Genomic DNA, 13,923 nt, shown 5'->3' on the forward strand with positions numbered 1-13,923 from the left:
ACAACTAAACTGGAGTGAGAGGTTTTGACCTAGCTGTTGTGGTCCGTCAGCAGCCTACAGAGCTGGCAATGGAGTTGGACAGCGATGAGGCTGAGGTGAGTGAGGTGCTGACTCCAGAGCCTCCAGAGACTGATAGTAGTGAGGCAGAGGAACAGGAGGAGCCTGTTCCTAACGCACGCATGAGAAGAGTTGCCAGAAGGCAAGAGCAGTTCAAGCAGAGAGGATGACTCAGGAGTAGGGCCTCTGGTGGCTCAGCAGACTAAGTCTGTCTGTTATTAACACAGCTGCTTGCAATTACTGCAGGTTAAAGTCCCACCAGGCCCAAGGTTGACTCAGCCTTCCATCCTTTATAAGGTAGGTAAAATGAGGACCCAGATTGTTGGGGGCAATAAAAGTTGACTTTGTATATAATATACAAATGGATGAAGACTATTGCTTAACACAGTGTAAGCCGCCCTGAGTCTTCGGAGAAGGGCGGGATATAAATTCAAATTAAAAAAAAAAGAGATGATTGGCCCCTCCCATAAGGCTTAAAACAGACCAGCACCGGTGTTTCAGCTTTGCCGGAAAACAACATTGTAGCTGCGTCTTATGCTTCGTCTTCTGCTTTGTGTCTGTCTTTGTTTTTGTGGCTTCTGGACATTTGCCAGGAAGGGCCTTTGGCAGTTTGTCTAATTAGACTAAGGTTTGTGAGATAAGTGAGGAATTTGTGTTGGGAGGCATTTGTTTTACTTTGACTTGAACGATGCTGGGAATGAAGTAATTTCCAGCTGTTCGAATAAAGTTTGCTTTTCCATGGACTAAGTTTATTACTACCTACACTAGCACTAGCACACCTTATCAAAGAAAAGACAAAATTTTAGATTCCAAAATACATCCCAAAATTCTTTAGGTTAACTGCAGATCAGAGCTCAAGATTTTTTTAAAGCCACAGCTGACTTGGTCTCTTCATGTGTTATCTTTAGTGAAGCGTGCAAACCAGCATTTGCATTTCCTGTGTCGGATGAGGAGAGCACAACTTTCTCCTTCTGTCCTGGCCACTTTTTACAGAGGCACGATTGAGAGCATTTTAATAAACTGTATCACTGTTTGATCTGGCGACCACAGTGCCTCAGATAGAAGGTCCACACAGAGAGTGGTAAGGACAGCTGAAAAGATAAGGAGTTCGCTTCCCGTTATTCAGGATTCTGCTTATAAGCACTAGGTGCTTGGAGCTCAAAGCATTGTTAGAGACCCCACACACTCATTTCACAGTCTGTTTCTGTTGCTCCCCTCTGGGAGGGGGGTTTCAAAGTATTTCTAGCAGGACTACCAGATTATGTAACAGCTTTGTTCCCTATGCTATCTGTCTGACAAACTTGCAAGATTCGTTTTTTTCGCTACATATACATCTGAACTAGACTGTGATGTTTCTCTGTGTCATATATGTTTGTGTTATGTGGGCATATGCATAATGGTTATCTTTTGAGAGCTGAATGCAGCGAAATTTCATTTTTAGGTATGCTGATTAGTGTACATTTAAAGTGATAATATAGATTCTATTCTATTCTATTCTATTCTATTCTATTCTATTCTATTCTATTCTATTCTATTCTATTCTATTCTATTCTTTCTATTCTATTCTATTCTATTCTATTCTTTAAAATAGTATGGTTTGATAAATGATGCCATAACCGTTTGCAGTTTCCTACCTGTTGCTGCAGTTAAAAATACAAGGGTCAATCTGTGAATTTTTTTAAAATTTGAATTTATATCCCGCCCTTCTCCAAAGACTCAGGGCGGCTTACATTATGTCAAGCAATAGTCTTCATCCATTTGTATATTATATACAAAGTCAACTTATTGCCCCCAACAATCTGGGTCCTCATTTTACCTACCTTTATAAAGGATGGAAGGCTGAGTCAACCTTGGGCCTGGTGGGGCTTGAACCTGCAGTAATTGCAAGCAGCTGCTGTTAATAACAGACTGTCTTACCAGTCTGAGCCACAGAGGCCAAATGATGCATTTTCATGGGGTTTTGGCTGAAATTGCAAAGGTTGACTTACCTGCGATTATATACAGTCGATTATACACAGTCAATTATATACAGTCAATGTTTTGCAACTGCAAGCAAGGAGTCAGAGGCCATTTGGTTTAAAAAGTTATAAGCCGGATTTCCAGTTCACTCTTACCTCTGTGGCAGACTGAAGGACACTTGTGATTACGACATCCCAACGTTCGACCACAGACTTGGTCACATGACGGACAATTTCCAGGACAACACTGTATCAAATATATAAGTTCTCAAATATAGAAACTGCTATATGAAATTGCAAGTCTATCCAGATTTCCCTGAGTAAATAATAGTATGTACAGCAGTTCTAAGCAAGCATTCATATATATTCTTTTGAGAGCTGAATGCAGCGAAATTTCATTTTTATGTATGCTGATTAGTGTACATCTAAAGTGATAATATAGATTCTATTCTATTCTATTCTATTCTATTCTATTCTATTCTATTCTATTCTATTCTATTCTATTCTATTCTATTCTATTCTATTCTATTCTATTCTATTCTATTCTATTCTTTAAAATAGTATGGTTTGATAAATGATGACATAACCATTTGCAATTTCCTACTTGTTGCTGCAGTTAAAAATACAAGGGTCAATCTGTGAATGATGCATTTTCATGGTGTTTTGGCTGAAATTGCAAAGGTTGACTTACCTGCGATTATATACAGTCAATGTTTTGCAACTGCAAGCAAGGAGTCAGAGGCCATTTGGTTTAAAAAGTTATAAGCCGGATTTCCAGTTCACTCTTACCTCTGTGGCAGACTGAAGGACACTTGTGATTACGACATCCCAACGTTCGACCACAGACTTGGTCACATGACGGACAATTTCCAGGACAACACTGTATCAAATATATAAGTTCTCAAATATAGAAACTGCTATATGAAATTGCAAGTCTATCCAGATTTCCCTGAGTAAAAAATCTATACAATTAAATCTATATCATTATTTTATTTATTTACCTCAATATAACTAGGGACAAGCTCAGGGGCTAAGACGCTGAGCTTGTCAATCAAAAGGTTTGCAGTTCAGTGGTTCAAATCCTTAGTGCTGCCCCGTAACGGGGTGAGCTCCCGTTACTTGTCCCAGCTTCTGCCAACCTAGCAGTTTGAAAGCATGTAAAAAAGGCAAGTAGAAAAAATAGGGACCACCTTTGGTGGGAAGGTAACAGCATTCCATGCGCCTTTGGCGTTGGGTCATGCCGACCACATAACCACGGGGACGTCTTTGGTCAGTGCTGGCTCTTGACTTTGAAGCGGAGATGAGCACCGCCCCTAGAGTCAGGAATGACTAGCACGTATGCGAGGGGAAACTTATCTTTTCCTAACATGTTCTTTTCTTCCTCCTCCTTTCTCCCTTGTATTTTTTCAGCATATTTGTGAATGCAATCACATGGTTCATAGATCCAAAACAAATTTAAACATTAAATTAAATAGCCAAAAAACAATTGCTACCAACCTGCCTTCCACTGAGGACCTGTATAATACACGAGTCAAAAAGAGGTCTGTGAAAATATTTACAGACCCCTCGCATCCTGGACACAAACTGTTTCAACTCCTACCCTCAAAATGACGCTATAGAGCACTGCACACCAGAACAACTAGACACAAGAACAGTTTTTTCCCGAACACCATCACTCTGCTAAACAAATAATTCCCTCAACACTGTCAAACTATTCACTGTACTATTATTAATCTTTTCATCATTCCCATCAACCATCTCCTTCCACTTATGACTGTAACTTTATTGCTTGTATCCTTACAATTTATATTGATATTGTTTCTTGATTGCTTATTTGTACCCTATGACTATCATTAAGTGTTGTACCTTAGAATTCTTGATGAACGTATCTTTTCTTTTATGTACACTGAGAGCATATGCACCAAAGACAAATTCCTTGTGTGTCCAATCACACTTGGCCAATAAAAAATTCTATTCTATTCTATTCTATTCTATTCTATTTCTAAAATACAGTACTAAAATGCAGTACCCATCTGCAACATTTACCTTTCTCTTGCACTGGTGTTTCTGACAATCCCGTATTTTTGTACATTTGGTGTCACAGAGGTATGGTTTATGGCAGGGCATTTGCTTCATATGCTTCCCACATCGACACTGCTTTTCAACTTCCTATCAAAGTACAATGGAAAGAAACCAAAGCTGGCATACATTATGCATATTAAAATCTAGTTAGCTAACTGATAACAAATTGGATGATGTGTAAAAATAACCCTTTAGGGAAAAAATGCACAGGTTAAAATAGTCTCACAACTGAAAAAAATCTATATCATTATTTTATTTTATTTACCTCAATATAACTATGACAGTTGCCAAGCATCAGAATTTCATTTTTTAATGTGTGCCAGTGGTTCACAGAAAAAAGTGATAATAAAGGTTATCTTATCTTGCCTTATCTTATCTTTTCCTAACATGTTCTTTTCTTCCTCCTCCTTTCTCCCTTGTATTTTTTCAGCATATTTGTGAATGCAATCACATGGTTCATAGATCCAAAACAAATTTAAACATTAAATTAAATAGCCAAAAAACAATTGCTCCCAACCTGCCTTCTACTGAGGACCTGTATAATACACGAGTCAAAAAGAGGTCTGTGAAAATATTTACAGACCCCTCGCATCCTGGACATAAACTGTTTCAACTCCTACCCTCAAAACGACGCTACAGAGCACTGCACACCAGAACAACTAGACACAAGGACAGTTTTTTCCCGAACGCCATCACTCTGCTAAACAAATAATTCCCTCAACACTGTCAAACTATTCACTGTACTATTATTAATCTTTTCATCATTCCCATCAACCATCTCCTTCCACTTATGACTGTAACTTCGTTGCTTGTATCCTTACAATTTATATTGATATTGTTTCCTGATTGCTTATTTGTACCCTATGACTATCATTAAGTCTTGTACCTTAGAATTCTTGATGAACGTATCTTTTCTTTTATGTACACTGAGAGCATATGCACCAAAGACAAATTCCTTGTGTGTCCAATCACACTTGGCCAATAAAAAAATTCTATTCTATTCTATTCTATTTCTAAAATACAGTACTAAAATGCAGTACCCATCTGCAACATTTACCTTTCTCTTGCACTGGTGTTTCTGACAATCCCGTATTTTTGTACATTTGGTGTCACAGAGGTATGGTTTATGGCAGGGCATTTGCTTCATATGCTTCCCACATCGACACTGCTTTTCAACTTCCTATCAAAGTACAATGGAAAGAAACCAAAGCTGGCATACATTATGCATATTAAAATCTAGTTAGCTAACTGATAACAAATTGGATGATGTGTAAAAATAACCCTTTAGGGAAAAAAATGCACAGGTTAAAATAGTCTCACAACTGAAAAAAATCTATACAATTAAATCTATATCATTATTTTATTTTATTTATTATTTATTTACCTCAATATAACACTTTATAGGGACAAGCTCAGGGGCTAAGACGCTGAGCTTGTCAATCAAAAGGTTTGCAGTTCAGTGGTTCAAATCACTGTGCTGCCCCGTAACGGGGTGAGCTCCCGTTACTTGTCCCAGCTTCTGCCAACCTAGCAATTTGAAAGCATGTAAAAAAGGCAAGTAGAAAAAATAGGGACCACCTTTGGTGGGAAGGTAACAGCGTTCCATGCGCCTTTGGCGTTGAGTCATGCCGGCCACATGACCACGGAGACGTCTTTGGTCAGTGCTGGCTCTTCGGCTTTGAAACGGAGATGAGCACCGCCCCCTAGAGTCAGGAATGACTAGCACGTATGTGCGAGGGGAAACTTTATCTTTTATAACACTTTGGAATAACCCCTTAGTTACCTCAATTTCTGGGAAAAACAATAGCTTATTGGGATCCCCTTTTACTGATTGTGAAACCAGTTATTCACACACGGTTCCTGCGTTGTTCACTATGATGTCATTACAGGCAATTCCTTGGTTGTGAGCTCTGTGCCTTGCTTTTCTTTTCTTTTATGTACACTGAGAGCATATGCACCAAAACAAATTTAAACATTAAATTAAATAGCCAAAAAACAATTGCTCCCAACCTGCCTTCTACTGAGGACCTGTATAATACACGAGTCAAAAAGAGGTCTGTGAAAATATTTAGACCCCTCGCATCCTGGACATAAACTGTTTCAACTCCTACCCTCAAAACGACGCTACAGAGCACTGCACACCAGAACAACTAGACACAAGGACAGTTTTTTCCCGAACGCCATCACTCTGCTAAACAAATAATTCCCTCAACACTGTCAAACTATTCACTGTACTATTATTAATCTTTTCATCATTCCCATCAACCATCTCCTTCCACTTATGACTGTAACTTCGTTGCTTGTATCCTTACAATTTATATTGATATTGTTTCCTGATTGCTTATTTGTACCCTATGACTATCATTAAGTCTTGTACCTTAGAATTCTTGACGAACGTATCTTTTCTTTTATGTACACTGAGAGCATATGCACCAAAGACAAATTCCTTGTGTGTCCAATCACACTTGGCCAATAAAAAAATTCTATTCTATTCTATTCTATTTCTAAAATACAGTACTAAAATGCAGTACCCATCTGCAACATTTACCTTTCTCTTGCACTGGTGTTTCTGACAATCCCGTATTTTTGTACATTTGGTGTCACAGAGGTATGGTTTATGGCAGGGCATTTGCTTCATATGCTTCCCACATCGACACTGCTTTTCAACTTCCTATCAAAGTACAATGGAAAAAAACCAAAGCTGGCATACATTATGCATATTAAAATCTAGTTAGCTAACTGATAACAAATTGGATGATGTGTAAAAATAACCCTTTAGGGAAAAAAATGCGCAGCTTAAAATAGTCTCACAACTGAAAAAAAATCTATATAATTAAATCTATATCATTATTTTATTTTATTTATTATTTATTTACCTCAATATAACTAGGGACAAGCTCAGGGGCTAAGACGCTGAGCTTGTCAATCAAAAGGTTTGCAGTTCAGTGGTTCAAATCCTTAGTGCTGCCCCGTAACGGGGTGAGCTCCCGTTACTTGTCCCAGCTTCTGCCAACCTAGCAGTTTGAAAGCATGTAAAAAAGGCAAGTAGAAAAAATAGGGACCACCTTTGGTGGGAAGGTAACAGCATTCCATGCGCCTTTGGCGTTGAGTCATGCCGGCCACATGACCACGGAGACGTCTTCGGTCAGTGCTGGCTCTTCGGCTTTGAAACGGAGATGAGCACCGCCCCCTAGAGTCAGGAATGACTAGCACGTATGTGCGAGGGGAAACTTTATCTTTTATAACACTTTGGAATAACCCCTTAGTTACCTCAATTTCTGGGAAAAACAATAGCTTATTGGGATCCCCTTTTACTGATTGTGAAACCAGTTATTCACACACGGTTCCTGCGTTGTTCACTATGATGTCATTACAGGCAATCCCTCGATTTACGACCACAATGTCCCATTTTATGACCTTTCTTAACCCAGTTGTTAAGCGAATCACTGCATTTTTAAGTCATTAACATGGTTATTAAGTGAATCTGGCTTCCCCATTGGCTTTTATTTTCGGAAGGTCGCAAAATGAAATCACATGACCCTGGGCAGAAATGGGATTCAGCCGGTTCTGTCCGGTTCGGGCGAACCGGTAGTGGCAACTGCAGGAGGCTCCACCCACCCGCCTGGGCGTAACGCGTGATTACTGCGCATGCACGGAAGGCTGTGCCCATGCACAGAGGCAGGAGCGCGCGCTCACATCTGCGAACCGGTAGAGAAGGAATCCCACCTCTGACCCTGGAACATAACTATGACAGTTGCCAAGCATCAGAATTTTGATCATGTGATCATGGGGATGCTGCAACGGTCATACGTGTGAAAAACGGTCATAAGCCACTCTTTTCAGTGTCGTTGTGACTTTGTATGGTCACTAAATGAACTGTTGTAAGTCAAGGACTAAATGTATTTGGATCAGCTTCATTTAAATATACTCCTAAATATTTTCCCCCAAGCCATTTTCTCATAATTACTTGGGAATTATCTTGGTTTTGAACAAAAGAACTTAGAAACTACAAGGGCCTCTGGTGGCTCAACAGATTAATGCAGTCTGTTATTAACAGCAGCTGCCTGCAATTACTGCAGGTTCTAGTCCCACCAGGCCCAAGGTTGACTCAGCCTTCCATCCTTTATAAGGTAGGTAAAATGAGGACCCAGATTGTTGGGGGCAATAAGTTGACTTTGTATATAATATACAAATGGATGAAGACTATTACTTGACATAGTGTAAGCCGCCCTGAGTCTTTGGAGAAGGGCGGGATATAAATGCAAATAAAAAAAAAAGATGTGGAAGCCTGCTGGATCACACCTAGAAATAATGGAGAGAGTTTTTGGACTCAGTGAGAAGTGTCTGTGTACAGGGAAAAGAATTCAGTGCCTCAAGAATACACACTGAAAGACCTTTGAAAATGAAGCAATGGAAATCTATTCAAAAGAACCCAAAGGAAAAAAAAATGCTAACCTGTCTACAGATTTCACAAGGACCTCGATGGCAGCGTTGTGAACATCTATGGATCTCACATTCAAGGACTTTGTCGCAACTATCTCCGCAAGTAGGCACGTCTTCAGTACACGGCAAAGAAAATTCTAAAAGAAAAGCGAAATTGAAACCATACAAATCGCTTCCATTTAATCATCATCACTGTTTAATGATCCCATAATTCCTTGCAGGGTGGAGTCTGGACAACTGAATGGAGTGTTTTAATGGCTGGATGCCCTTCCTGTCGCCAATGCGGAGTTTTGTTCAGCAGATAAATTCTCAGTGCGCCCAGAGAGAAAGAGAAATATCACCCCTCTACCTAGGATCGAACTCACACCTCCTGATTGTGAAGCGAGAGCTCCACTTCTAGGCCACTGCACTACTCCAAATTGCTGCCATTTAATATACAGAGGAAAATGCAAGGTTATATTTTTCACGTGTTTTGGCATTTACCTAAAAGAAATATATTGCTTCTAGACATTGTGTTGTTTTGAAAATCTTGATTATTTTTTTTTACACCTATGATCAGATGTATAAATAGTTTCAGGCAGAGGTATTGGACATCACTTACAGCCACTTTTCAGTTCTTTTTTTAACTACCGTATTTTTTGGAGTATAAGATGCACCGGAGTATAAGACGCACCTTAGTTTTTGGGGAGGAAAATAAGAAAAAAGCTGATTGGCAGGTGGATCGGCCTCTCGGAATACTCCCAATCAGCTGTTCCTAGAGGTGAATTTTAGCAACAGGTTCCTTGGTTGTGAGCTCTGTGCCTTGCTTTTTTTTTTTTTTACTTTTTTTTCCTGCCTCTGAAACTCTGTTTCAGAAAAAACTTTTTGCTGCCTCTGAAAGCCTCTGAAACAGAGCTTCAGAAAAAAAAAGCCTCTGAAGCTCCATTTGGGGCTTTTTTTCTGAAGCTCCGTTTGAGGGTTTTTTCCTGAAGCTCCCTTTCTGATGTTTTTTTCAGCCTCTGAAACCTCCGTTTGAGAAGCTGGGCAGGGCTACATTCGGAGTATAAGACGCACCCAGATTTTCACCCTCGTTTTTTGGGGGAAAAGGTGCATCTTATACTCTGAAAAATACGGTACTTTCATTTTTCTGCCTTTCGCTCGTTCTTAATGCAATTTGAATACACAACTGTTTTAGGAGAATTGTATTAATCAAATAACTTTAACATGAATAAAAAGACAGGAGAGAAGGAAACTTACTTGATTTTCCACAAGGACAAGACCTTTTCCCAGATCTGGGACATTCTCCACAGGAGCCACCATGACAAATTTGTTCGCAGACATGATAGCCACAAGACAAGGTTCGGCCACAAATCTTGTGAGAAAATACCCATATCAATGGCAAGTAAGGGACACAGAAACTTCTCAAATATAATTCAACAAAATACAAGAAGTAAAAGCCAGTTCTCCAAATAAGTTACTACATAAAAAATTAAATCAGAGAAATAAATGATTTAAAGCAGTGGTCACTAGTGGTCCATGGACCACTGGTGGTCCACGAGAAAATTTTGGTGGTCTGCAGAAAAGTTATTTGCATTTTTAATATTGCACTGAATCAGGGGTCCCCAAACTACGCCCCCTGGGATGGATATGTGCAATGAACTTTTGTGTTGCTGCAGAGAGTCTCCCCATTTGGGGTCTTTTTGTGTGGATCGGAGGGGGACAGAAATTCCGACTTGGGGTCTGCTTCAGCCTCCTGGTGTGGGGCTTTGGACGAAGGTTGGAGGGAAGTACGCTGGTGGCAAAGAGCCAGAGGGCCTTGTTCCAGTGGGACTGCATCATGGCCTGGAACTGGCTGACCATCTCAGCCCGCTGAGCCTCCAGGCGCCTGTACCTGGCCTTGCACTCCCACAGGTCTTCCCTCTGCTTGGAAAGCCTATGCTCCTGGTCATCATTGAGGTGCTTCTACTAAGCCTCCTTCTCAGTCAGATCCAGTTTGAACTGAGCTGTTTTGCCAACTCTTTCTCATGGTGGCTGCTTAGCTCCAACAACTGCCTCCTTTTGGGGCCCTAAGGAACCCGGGGGGGGGGGGAGGTGAGGAGTTTTGGCCACGCCCACCCAGTCACACGACCACCTAGCCACGCCCACCCAGCCAGTCATTAGGCAGATCATATTAATGGTCCACAGGATTTAAAATTATGAATTTAGTGGTCCCTGAGGTCCGAAAGGTTTGGGGACCCCTGATTTAAAGCACCACAGCGTGACCTGATCTGCTAATGTTCTAGGCTACAGTCCTATAAGCCCCAATCAGTATAAACAATTTTCCAGTGGGGAATTAATTGGAGTGACGGGAATTAATCGGACTGAGAGGACTTTTCCTATATCATGGAATAAAAAAATCAGATGTGAAAACTCTAGTTCATAAATTATATTGCTGGATAACATCTCCGAATACCGGTAGTCCTCAACTTATGACCACAATTGAGCCCAAAATTTCTGTTGCTAAGCGAGACAGTTGTTAAGTGAATTTTCCCCCATTTTACAACCTTTCTTGCCACAGTTGTTAAGTGAATCGCTGCAGTTGTTAAGTTAGTAACACGGTTGTTAAGTAAATCTGGCTTCCCCATTGACTTTGCTTGTCAGAAAGGTCGCAAAAGGTGATCACATGATTCTGGGGACACTGCAACCGTCATAAATATGAGTCAGCTGCCAAGCATCTAAATTTTGATCGTGTTACCATGAAGCTGCTGAAACAGTCGTAAGTGTGAAAAACGATCGTAAGTTGCTTTTCTTCAGTGTCACTGTAACTTCAAACAGTCACTAAATGAACTGTTTTAAGTCAAGGACTACCTTGTATTATCCATCATTGGCCATTATAGGAAAGACTAATGAAAATAGAAGTTCAGTGACATTAAGAGGCTCACCCACATCCCCACGTCTGGACTAAAGTTTTTCCAAAGTTGTATCTGGTTTTGTTTCCAGCTGAATAGTTAGAGGTGTTGTGGTCCGTCAGCAGCTTACGGAGCTGGTGATGGAGTCAGACAGCGATGAGGCTGAGGTGAGGCCAGGGCCATCGGGAAGTGAGGTGCGGACTCCAGAGCCTCCAGAGACTTATAGTAGTAAGGCAGAGGAACAGGAGGAGCCTGTTCCTAATGCACGCATCGGAAGAGCTGCCAGAAGGCAAGAGCAGCTCAAGCAGAGAGGACAACTCGGGAGTAAAGCCAAGAGATGATTGGCCCCTTCCATAGGGCTTAAAACAGACCAGCACCAATGTTTCAGCTTTGCCGGAAAACAACGTTGTAGCTGCGTCTTCTGCTCCGTCTTCTGCTTTATCTCCATCTTTGTTTTTGTGGCTTCTGGACATTTGCCTAATTGGACTAAGGTTTGTGAGATAACTGAGGAATTTGTGTTGGGAGGCATTTGTTTTACTTTTAGTTGAACGACGCTGGGAATGAAGTAATTCCCAGCTGTTCGAATAAAGTTTGTTTTTCCACAGACTAAGTTTATTACTACCTAATTGGGTCTGGGTCACAACAGGTTGCAGGATTTAGGTATGGCTGGTCTAGAGAAAAAAAGGACTAGGGGCGACATGCTAACAGTATTTTAGTATTTGAGGGGCTGCCACAAAGAAGAGGGAATCAACTTATTTTCCAGAAGGCAAGACTAGAAAAAAGGGATGGAAATTAATCCCTTCCAACTCTATGCTGAATTTGACATATATTTTTTTTTAATTTTTTTTATTTACATTTATATCCCGCCCTTCTCCGAAGACTCAGGGCGGCTTACAGTGTATAAGGCAATAGTCTCATTCTATTTGTATATTTTACAAAGTCAACTTATTGCCCCCCCAACAATCTGGGTCCTCATTTTACCTACCTTATAAAGGATGGAAGGCTGAGTCAACCTCGGGCCGGGCTTGAACCTGCAGTAATTGCAGGCTACTGTGTTCTAATAACAGGCTTCTAACACTGCACATATGTGTCAGCAAGCTACACTGCAGTTGTCATACTGAGATCCTGAATATCTGAACTGAAAGAATTATTTTTTCCTGTTTCAATCTTAAAACCCCTGCTCTTAATCTTAACCCACATTTTTTTCTTCTGGACAATGAAGTATTGGGAGTTGTTATGATAGTTAATAATACTGTAAACAAATCTGCTGTTTGTAAGGAAACTTACCTCATCACATTGCCATAAAGGGCTTGCACACTGCCTTTCTGCTATTTGTTTACCACAGACACAACTTTGTTTACTGACTCTTGGACATGATTGGCAATCTCCTAAAAGTGAGATGAAACTAACGATCAGAAACCAGCACAGAAAGAGAGTATTTTAAATATATGCCTGTTGAGGTGGGTAGGGGAAAAGGGAAAACCTCATTAATAGTTAACAGAGAAGTTTTATTCCTCTGATTTGTGAGCCATCAATTCTATTCAGAACCCATAGTGACAAAAGAACCATAATGTAATAGAATGAGGAATTATGCCTCCCACCGACCCGTACGCTCTCACAGAGAGGGTCTCCTTAGGGTGCCGTCCGCCAAACAGTGCTGGCTGGCGGCCCCCAGGAGTAGGGCCTTCTCTGTGGGGGCATCGACGCTCTGGAACGAACTTCCTCCTGGCTTACGTCAAGTGCCTGATCTTCGGACCTTCCGTCGTGAGCTAAAAACACACCTATTTATTCAAGCGGGACTGGCATAATAGTGTTAAATTTTAATTCGGGGTTTTATTAATAGTTCTAAAATTTTAAAACTAAATTTTTAATTATCAGCCTTTTTGTAATTTGCTAGGTTTTAAATGTTTTAATTGTATATATTTCGTGTTTTATCTTTGGCTGTACACCGCCCTGAGTCCTTCGGGAGAAGGGCGGTATAAAAATTTAATAAAATAAATAATAAATAAATAAATAAATTATTCAAGTGTTGTGGCTTGTCGGCCGCCAGCCCCTCCAACAGCTGAATCAGATGAGGAGGCGGCGTGGGAGTCAGGGTCAGCATCAAGGTAACCTGAGAGCTCCGAGGGGGAAGAGGGACTGGAGCTGTCAGAGAGAGAGAGACAGAGGCAGAGCCTGGGCCGTCTGTCAGCCCTCAGATGGAGAGTCAACAGCCCCCAGGTCTGGAGGTGGCTGATGAGGAAGAGGAGAAACAGCTGGGTGCCTGACGTGCGGATGCTCAGAAGGCAGAGGAGAGGAGAGCAGTGGAAATCTATGGGCCGGTCCTTGGGACGGAAGAGCCATCCCTGCTAGCGAAGCCCCACCCAAGTTCTGGGTATAAAAGGCAGCGGGCGGAGATGAATAGATGTAGCAGACAACTATTCGTCTCCCTGCCAGATAGATTTATTAGCCTGATGTGAGAGAGAAACTTTTTGCCGGGGCTGCTGGCGCTCCTAATAAAGGAACCATTGCTTCAA

At 41.0% G+C, this 13,923-nt stretch overlaps 1 protein-coding gene across 1 annotated transcript in view; it reads right to left on the minus strand.

Moving 5' to 3' along the window:
- The window catches only part of NFXL1 (nuclear transcription factor, X-box binding like 1), a 92,591-nt gene that overhangs the window by 60,568 nt on the left and 18,100 nt on the right, over window positions 1-13,923 (minus strand). Inside the window, exons 7-11 of the mRNA XM_058192978.1 lie at window positions 12,695-12,795; window positions 9,777-9,891; window positions 8,553-8,677; window positions 6,646-6,768; window positions 2,805-2,895 (exon numbers count right to left, since the gene is read on the minus strand). Of these exons, the coding sequence (XP_058048961.1) occupies window positions 2,805-2,895; window positions 6,646-6,768; window positions 8,553-8,677; window positions 9,777-9,891; window positions 12,695-12,795 (555 nt within the window). The remainder of the gene's footprint in view (window positions 1-2,804; window positions 2,896-6,645; window positions 6,769-8,552; window positions 8,678-9,776; window positions 9,892-12,694; window positions 12,796-13,923) is intronic.

The sequence above is a fragment of the Ahaetulla prasina genome, chromosome 8 (genome assembly GCF_028640845.1).
Source record: "Ahaetulla prasina isolate Xishuangbanna chromosome 8, ASM2864084v1, whole genome shotgun sequence".
NCBI classification, from domain to species: Eukaryota; Metazoa; Chordata; class Lepidosauria; order Squamata; family Colubridae; genus Ahaetulla; species Ahaetulla prasina.